This window comes from Urocampus carinirostris, chromosome 3, assembly GCF_059441175.1.
Source record: "Urocampus carinirostris isolate Australia breed hairy pipefish chromosome 3, RoL_Ucar_1.0, whole genome shotgun sequence".
Taxonomy (NCBI): domain Eukaryota; kingdom Metazoa; phylum Chordata; class Actinopteri; order Syngnathiformes; family Syngnathidae; genus Urocampus; species Urocampus carinirostris.
The window spans coordinates 62,146,727-62,156,258 of NC_142351.1; the positions used below are offsets into that span (position 1 = coordinate 62,146,727).

A 9,532-nucleotide genomic window follows, 5' to 3' on the forward strand; every position below is an offset into this window, starting at 1 on the left:
ACGTGAATGAATTGTTATTTTTGTTAAATGATTTATTATATATTATTTATTTACAAATTTGTTCTTAGCACAAGGGCATTTAAAAGATAATTTATGGACAGGTCTGATGCCACTGAAGATTTGAAGTGGTTCCATGTCAGACCATAGGTACATCCGATCTATGTGCAGTATTACATTTCAAATGCAAAACACATTTTGGGCTTGAATACCACCAGGCTCATTAAAATACGCAAAGTGAGCATACTGTGTCATTTTTTTGGTGTATTGCCTTTTAAATTCAAACAGGGTATTATGCCACTGAAGATTTAGTATAGGGGACCCTTTCCCTTTCTTTTTTATTAAACTCTCCCAGGTTACAAAAACCAGATCAACCCTAAAAGGGGTGGAAATGAAAGAACTGCAACATGATTGGAAGACCGTGACAGTAATGCAAACAGTGCACAAGTACTCAATAATAGTCGATATAACCCAACCGTGGCATAATAAGAAATTTTCTTTGCAAGTGTTCAATGGTCAAAAAGGAGAACAATAAGTCCAAATACCCAACCCTGACATTATCAGTAATCTACTTTGCAAGTGGAAAATGGTCATTATTGAACCACCCTGGCATTTTTCATTGCAAGCAAGCAGAATAACAAATATAACACTAATTATGAATAAAAAAAACATTGAGTGATTTTCTTAACAAATGAAACCTTTTTTTGGGCTGAATACTACCAGGCTTATGAAAAAAGGGAGTAAAAGTCTCCTTTAGTGCATTGTCTTTCAAAAATGCTTCTTTCTTTTTTCTGATCAAGTTTGGAGTATTTCTGTGTAAAAATATATTCACACTTGACTTATGTATTACACTTTAAATACAAAACGCATTTAACACTTGAAGACCATCAGGCACATGGAAATAAATGAGGAAAAGGTGTCTGTATTTGGTCCATTCGCTTTAAAAGAACTCTCAACATTTGCTGATGGCAGTGAAGCTGTGGAGTGGTTCAATATCAAAATATTTTACACTTGTTCTTCACATTGTTCCTCTTTGCCTCTTTCTTTCTTGAAATATTGGAACACCACATCATGACCCGTGCAATTGATTAGAGCTATGTTCTCCAGTGCCTCACACACATTTTAAAGAGGTAGAAAGAAGACACAACCAAATTGTGCTGCTACTTCTTTAGAAAATCAAAATATTATAACGGAACATTAGTGCTTGAAATCTTTCAACTACATATACTGACCCATGTGACTGATTTTAGCCGAGCTCTCTAGTGTCTCACGCACATTATGAAGAGGTAGAGAGTGGATTGTACAGAGTTAATCAAGGAAGCAAGCTTTTGGGTGCTCTGAGAAGAGTGATGAGTAACAAGAATATGAGTATGGATGTTAAGAGAGGACTGTATGAGAGTGTGATTGTGACGACTGTGTTGTAAGGTGCAGAGACTTGGAGCCTGAACGCCGATTTGAAAAGGAAATTAAATACTTTAGAAAAGATTGAGAAATTGTGAGAGACAGAACTGGAGTAGTTGTGGAACTGAGCAACCGTGTGGATAAGAGAGGACTTGGTTGATTTGGTCTCACAGAGGGGATGGATGAGGAGCGAATGTTGAAGAGGATCTACAGAGCAGAAGTAAATGGAAGGAGATGAAGAGGAAGGCCACGATTGACGTGGATGGATGGTGTTATGAGTGCACTGCGGGAAAGAGGTCTCAATGTAGTGGAAGCTAGATCTCTTGTTTGTGATAGGAATGAGTGGAGAGGTGTTGTGAAAGGATAGAGGGATGCTTGGACGTGTTCTAAGGGATGAGCAGGGCACCTGTATGTTGCAGCAGGGGTAAACCAGTGAAAGCTGTCGGGCCCTGCTGTTGAACAGAAGAGTGTGTTGTGTCGCCCTTACCCTAGCCACATAGCCGCTCTGCCCGTTTCATCTGGAGGGACGAAAGCATGACTATCTTGCGTGCCGAGGTGCTTAACCTGTTTGGGTGTTTGGGCATTTGGGTTGGCCATGGTCAAATTTTTTGTGTTTGTTTGCTACTTTTTTTTAATTTTCTTTGTTTTTGTGTGTGTTTGTCTTGCTGACGGTCACCCCTCTCAAGGGATATGACCAGGGTAGATAGAGAGAAAGAGAGGAAACACAACAAGTTATTCTGCTACTTCTGTAGAAAATCAAGATATTTTAATGAACATTAGTTCTACACATCCTGACTCAAGAATGATTATAGCTGAGCTCTCTAGTTTCTGACGCACATTATGAATAAGTTGAGGGGACACAAGTATTTTGAAAATCAAAATATTATAACTGAGGCATTTCGAGGCTGTTGCAAAGAAAAATTCATTGGCATTTTATGTTAACAACAATGAAGACCATCTTGAATTTTGGATCTTATTCATTGCACTTCAAATGTAAAACCCAATGTTGGCTTGAATACTAATATGAGATAATTAAAAAGTATTTTTTATCGGCACATTGTTTTAAAATCATTCTCACCCATTTCTACCTGCTAGATGCCTGTGCCCTCATTGATTGGCTTCTGACGCAACGTGTGGACGAGAGAGCCACAATTGAGGATGTGGCAAACCACTGGTGGGTGAACTGGGGCTACGAGGATGCTGTGTGTGACTGCGCTCCATCCCCGAATCCGGACTGCCCCTCACCCTTGCTGGCTCGTTACATCGACTGGCAGAACCGGGCCGCCGTGGGTTCGGCCACAGAGTCGATACTTCCAGGCCTGGACCGCCGTTACTTCAGCTTGCCTCGATGCGGACGGGGAGCTTCCAGCGTCAGGAAGTCGCGCAAGGAGAATGCCATCCTGCAGATGAACCAGGGTGTATACGCCGGTGCGGCAGCCTCTGCCTGCGGGGAACGGAAGAAACCCAAAAGTATTCTGAAACACCAGAGGAGTTTCGACTCTGTTTTGCACAGCCCGCCAAAAGAAAATCCAGTTGTTGACATTCTGTCCTCCAGTCAATCATTGCCTTGCACTTTCCGACAGCAGTCCTCTAAAATGCCCAAAAAGGGAATACTCAAGAACATGTATGAAGGCGAGACCGGGAATATCTCCACGTTACGACCAAATGAGTCCAAATCAGAGGTAAGATACTAAGCACAATCCTTAGCCCACTGACATTTTAGCATGTACCCGGGCTGAAATTTGGGTCTGGTCAGGCCCAAAATGTGGCCAGGCTTCTCTCTTGCTGACTTTTTTTGGTGTGGGCCATGATGTGCAAGAAAAAAGAGTGATTAAATGAGTATCTTGTCACAACTCACTGAGACGTTTCAAGGTCGCGAGTAGTTTTGGCCATGTGAGACTGTGCACCGCCAAAAAAATAAAAGTTGCCTCATCACAACACGTACTGTAATGGTTTAAGAGTGATGTCATGCTAGTCATCGCAGATTATTGTATTCTTTATATTTGTCAGTGCAACAGGAAAATGGTGAAAGTAAGAAAAAGCCTTCTTCTAGTACAGGGGTGGTGAACACGTGGCTCTAGAGCGGCATGCGGCTCTTGGCCAATAAGAATGCGGCTCTTTGCCTCATCATAATTTCTATATACTGTGGCTCTTTACCTTGTTTCATGTTTAGTTTTTTTTGTGTGTATTGAGGGTGGACACTTTCATTGAAATCAACATAAGAACAATACTGTATTGTAAGGAGAGGAGTGTGTTATGGGAAATAATATATTTTTAATTGTGTGTGTTTGTGTGTGTGTGTCTGTCTGTCATGGCAGGTCAGTGCGTGGTGTGGCTCTCTGACTCTCTCAGTTAAAAATTTCGGATCTTTGTGTCAAACTTGTTCGCCACCCCTGTTCTAGTAGAATCTAAACGCCAATTCAAACCCCCCAAAATATGAAAAAAAAAGGTAATTCGAGGGAATCTAAGAAATTCAAATACTTGCATGCGCAACATCAATAAGCTGACATAGGCTGCGATCATGACTGTAAGCCAGGAGATGGCGGCAGAAAGTGACAAAGTTCCAAATTCCATACAGCTTTTTTAAGGATGTACTGCTGCCTTGGTTTATGGCCCAATATTCTAACTGTCAAAATGACGGACGGCCACAAAATTTGCCTGCCAATTCTTAAAAAATCTATCGCTGATAGAAAATTGTCGGTTAAGTCAAGTCATGTTTATTTATATAGCCCTGAATCACAAGGTGTCTCAAAGGGCTGCACAGACCACAGATTATTGTAAACCACAGACAATTTTTACACCATCCCCTGATCTAAAACCTACACCAGGGCAAGGAAAAACTCAAAAACCTCAACATGAGGAAAATGAAGAAACCTTGAAAAGGGACCGCACATGAGGTAATGACCACGCTGCAATGGCTATTGCAATAACAAACAATTAAACAGACAATGACAACATTAAATATAGGTTATCCATATGCTATAGAATAGAAGTGTTTTATAAGCTTAGATTTAAAAATTTCCACTGAGGTTGCAGATCGAATCTCAGGGGGAAGAGCATTCCACAGCACCGAAACCCGAATGGAGAACGCTCTTGAACCTGCGGTTTTCTTCTTGGCTCTTTGGATCACTAGTAGACCAGCATTTTCAGAGCGAAGGGTCCGGACCGGAACATAGGGGGAAATCAAATCTGAAATATATGAGGGAGCAATTCCATGCATGATTTTGTATAATACCAACAGAACCTTAAAATCACATCTTAAGCTAACAGGGAGCCAAAAAAAGGTTAGCTAAAATCGGGGTACTGTGATCAAACTTTCTTGTCTTAGTTAAAAGCCTCGCTGCAGCATTTTGTACCAGTTGAAGGCTTATGATATTGGTCTTCGGGAGACCGGAGAGTAGTGCGTTATGGTAATTGAGACAGGAGGTAACAAAAACATGAATTATAATCTCCGCATCTGACTGAGACAGCATAGGGCGATTTTAGCAATGTTGCGAAGATGGAAAAAAGCTGTCTAGTAATATTCTTAACGTGTTAATATAACATCTGCAGGCACAAAAATATAAGAGGTGTAAATGTTTATACACTTTTGATGAACTGCTTTTGTTTACAAAAGACAAACTTTAATTTGTTATCTTAAATCAACTCTTCTCTTCCCAAATCCTAACAAATGAAATATGAAATTTCGGGTTTGCTTCGGGCTCGGATCTGTAAATCAAGTATATTGGTCAGGCCAGTGTTGGTTCTGGCTTTAATACCAGTGGGCATGGGTCAAGTTGGGCTGAATGCTTTAGGCAGAATCTTACCTCTTGTCCATATGTGTCCAGGAGAGTGTTCCCGAAAACCCCCGTTCCAGAAACCAGCACACTTTGGTCCTAGAAGACAGTCCAACCTTACGCACGGAGGCGGCAAGAAGACGAAAGGGGATTCTGAAACGCAACGGCAAGTTCTCACGCAGCCTGGAACTTCCCGACCAACGTTCATACGAAACCATCGCCTTACCGGACAATTTGCAGCAATTCCTCAGGTCTAAGATTGCCGCCGAGGGCCGCGGCAGTCGGCCCTCGAGTGTGGTGAGCGAGGACAGTTTTGTTTCCAGCGATTCTTTCGATTTGTTAGACCTAGCCGCACAATCGGGGGAATTGTAGGAGAGTGATAACCATCGGTGACAGCCGGGGACAGAGAACTGGCTTGTCTTTGTTTATACCCCCAGGATACGGCGACTCCGCCTCAAGACATTTTATCTTCATGGTGTGGAATAAGATGTACTTTGGACCCCTGATCATGTCAATTTATATTTGTCAGGGTAGTTACAGTACCAACCTCCAAAATGTTGTGCCTCACTGACAGATCATTTTGTTTATTTTAGATACAATTTTTCATTTTTTTACTATACTTTTGAACCGTTATAATAGTATCATTGTTTTAATTTTTTTCAATATCAATTTTTAATTTGTTTTTTTATTTGTATTTATTTAATAATTGCACCATTTCCTTGTGATTATTTAAAAAAATCAATATTTAAATAGTTATTATTACTCACTCATGGGCCATGAGGGCCTGAAAGGCCTTCTCTGCTAGCCTAAAAGATATCTGAATTATGTTAATTATGTTTTGTCCATTAATACTTTTTAATTAATGACAGATGCTGTTTTTTTGTGCGTTGCCTAAATAAAGTCTCACAATAGTAAACTTAGACAATAATTCCAAATTGTCAGCTTCTTTTTATTGCCTCTTCCCTGCTGCTTCCAGACTAGCGCTTTTATATGAAAGCATTTAACCACTCACATTTTAGGATTACTTGTTAGGCTCAGGAAACTGCCTATAGGACTTTTATATTTTTTGAGAAGGCGTTGCCGCACCACATCGCTGTAATATCACTAAAGGTTTAGCCAATCAAAATTTGAATTGGTTCTTTGGAACCGCCTGAAGACGTAGAAAAATATTACCCCTTTTACAAACATTGGTGGCGGTAAATCACTAAAGCAATCGCGCCAACAGCTCGCTGTTAATATTAATGCTTGTTTTATGTGTTGCAGGTGTAGCTGCAAGACAAGTTTTATAGCCATAAAAGAGTTATTGAGGGTTGGATTGATTCAGACTAGAATTGAATTGAAAAGGGGGGAATAAAGTGAATATAAACAAAAGAAGAAAAGTATAAAAAGAAAAAAAAGAAGGAAAAAATGGAGGAAAAAAAAGAGAAAACGAAAGGTTTTGAGGGGCCCCTTTGATCAGCGTATTATCAATAATAATGTAACATTAGCACCACGGCGGTGGAGTGGTTATTGCATCTGCGGCACAGTTCTGAGGTCATGGGATCAAATCCGGCTACCAGCCTTCCTGTGAGGAGTTTGCATGTTCTCTCCATGCCTGTATGTGTTTTCTCTGGGCACTACGTTTTCCTCCCACTTTCCAGGTTAATTGGCTAGTCCGAATTGTGGTGTTAATAAGCGAGTGAGCCGTCTGTCTCTGTGTGGCCTGCGACCGGCTGGCAACCAATTCAGAGTGTCCCTTGCCCACTGCCTGAAGACAGCTGTGATGGGCTCAAGCACCCCCACGACCCTACTGAGGATAAGCGGTTCAAAAAATGGATGGATGGAAGTTTAACACACTCTTGTAGTGACCAATTAGATCCTGGGGGCCAACCAGTGCAGATAATGGAATGGATGTAACATTATGCACAAAATGGGTGAGGTTGTTCGGGTACAGGTTTGTTAAAAAAGTGCCAGGACCCACCAGGAAGCATAATATATAAATATATATATATATATATATATATATATATATATATATATATATATATATATATATATATATATATATATATATATATATATATCAACCTTCTTTATACTCAACAAATTTAGAGTCAACAACACAGAATCCCTCGAAAAATGCGTCGTTCGTGTGTGTCGTAAAAAAAAAACCTGTCATATATGGAATCACTAATTTTGGAAACTATTGTGGAATCACTAATTTAGACTTAAGTGGAGGCATGGGTGTAAACTGCACGGTCGACCACTATTATTACGGTAATAAATATGTATACATTGTCAATAGATAAAAAAATAAAAAATGTAAATAAATTTAGGGCAGATGACAGATAATTTAATTCATTGAGAATTACTTGCTACCAACATCAGAAAATTATAGACAATTCTAAAATGTACGTAATTGAAAAAAAATACACAATGGCCAACGATTTTTAATTGCATAAGCAGCTTTGGAAGACGAGTGACTAGCATTAGCTAGCTGTAGGCTGCAGCCAAGTTGCTAACTTAAGTGGCTAGCGAAAGAAACAGAGAAAAAAATGTAACCTGCCCGAATGACGAGACTCTTCAAGCATAACATTTTGGGCTCAGCCGTTTGGGGTAAGAAGCCATTGCATGCTAAAAGCACTGCCGGGAAAATAAGCTTAGCTAAATGGTCATTCGGGCTTCTGTAGTTGTAAGTTAGGGGGAAATAATGTAATCTTCAAGTTGTGTCAAATAAATAGACATTTATAAACCTTGTTTATGAGGGAGTACAAGTGTTTGTTTGTTTTTCTTGTTCTTTCTCATTTAAATTAATCAAGTATTTTACACTGTTAGGGTCACTATAATGCACACTGCTGCTTTAAACTGTGTCAGCTAATTTCTTAGATACCTTACATATGTAAAATATTATCTGCACTAAGGATCAGTATAATCTGGGTAAGTAGTAAATGGCTTAAACTTTAAGCTAAGAGGCATTTTTTTATTTGTCTGAGGGATCAAAAAGTAGTTTTTTTCTTTCACACTGTCCACTAAAAGCGCAATTTTGCCAGTCAAACTAAAAATAATAAATACATGAAAAAACACCATGGCAGCCCAAGGGATACCACATGGTTGATTTCCGAAAGCCGACTTCCAGATTTGCTGAATTTCAGACAGCAACAGAATATGACACCAGCTTTTAATCCCCATCAGTGACAACGAAAGTCCAAGCAGGCTGGATACACTCGGAGCGGCTGAAAATAGCCAATAGCTGTAGTTGGTCAGAGCTGGTGGAACTGGCTACATTTACTATACTGCACTGGTTTTCAAATATTGGAGCGATCCACCCTGGGGGGGAGCGCGAGGCCTCCTCAAGGGCACAGTCGCGTTTGACCCGCCAACTTCATCTCCTGTGTGAGAGCCACAACTGGTCTGCGTGCGCAGGACCATTGTCACACGCAATGAATTCATGTTTGCGGAAGTACTCATTGATTATAGCGTGGGAGCGTTGTCCCCTAAAATATTTATCCTCCATTCAGTACTCGTCGTGTGGTGTGATTTTAATGTAAATATTATTAACTACCACTTGAGGACACTATCGGTTTATCAGTGAGCGCCATTGTTGTTAGCAGCAGTGACGTCGGGTAAAATGTTATGAAACCATTTGCATGCGATGCAATTGTAACGGGACCCAGGTGGATGGGCTAGCTCCAGCTGGTGTTAAACATTTGTTTCATATATTTTTGTTTTTGTTTTACCTCTTCTTCAAAATAAATGATAAATGTCAGTCTCACAGTTTAATTGTTGGCATTAAAGTTCATTTATTGAGCAAGTCCCACTAAATCACGTGAGGTCCCGTTAACATCTAAATATAAAATAACATTGCCATCAATTTGTACTTTTCAAGAATCAATGAACAAATCACCATAACTGTACATTCCAACAAAACTCACCTCAAGTTATTTGGTATCAAAATATACAAATTAACATCACAGTACACTCTTAAGCCAGTCCAGCATAACATAATATACCTCACCCAAGGCCCTATTTGTTGCTTATGCTGACTATTTCACTTTTTGTAAAGTTTACAGACATCAAAACCAACTTTTACACACATATTTTCACATATCACTATCCCCACAGTAAGTGTGTTCCCATTATATACATCTCACCTGCAAGATAGATGATAAATGTCAGTCTCACAAGACACAATTTAATTATTGGCATTGTTAGGAATTAAATATATTAAAATGTACCGTTTACCAAATTGTCCAAATTAGTTATCTGACTCCATTAACCAAACGCAACATAAATTCTGCCCTAACAACGTTTCTTTTTGGGAAAATATGGACAAGAGACCGGCATTTCCACACGAGGACAGATTTAATTTCTTATAGTAT

General features: G+C 39.7%; 1 protein-coding gene and 1 long non-coding RNA gene across 3 annotated transcripts in view; one reads left to right on the forward strand and one right to left on the reverse strand.

The window, feature by feature from the left end:
• Positions 1-6,065, forward strand: part of LOC148370373 (NUAK family SNF1-like kinase 1) — a 36,677-nt gene extending 30,612 nt beyond the window's left edge. For both annotated transcript variants that reach the window (XM_088332889.1, XM_088332891.1), the window contains 2 exons: positions 2,494-3,080; positions 5,226-6,065. In XM_088332889.1, the coding sequence (XP_088189015.1) occupies positions 2,494-3,080; positions 5,226-5,546 (908 nt within the window). In that variant the 3' untranslated portion in view covers positions 5,547-6,065. The remainder of the gene's footprint in view (positions 1-2,493; positions 3,081-5,225) is intronic.
• Positions 70-5,497, reverse strand: LOC148370375 (uncharacterized). The gene is made up of 3 exons (XR_015850118.1): positions 5,401-5,497; positions 5,205-5,327; positions 70-2,842 (listed from the first exon to the last, which is right to left on the reverse strand). It is a non-coding gene; the product is annotated as an uncharacterized LOC148370375 (long non-coding RNA).
• Positions 6,066-9,532: the final 3,467 nt, after the last annotated feature.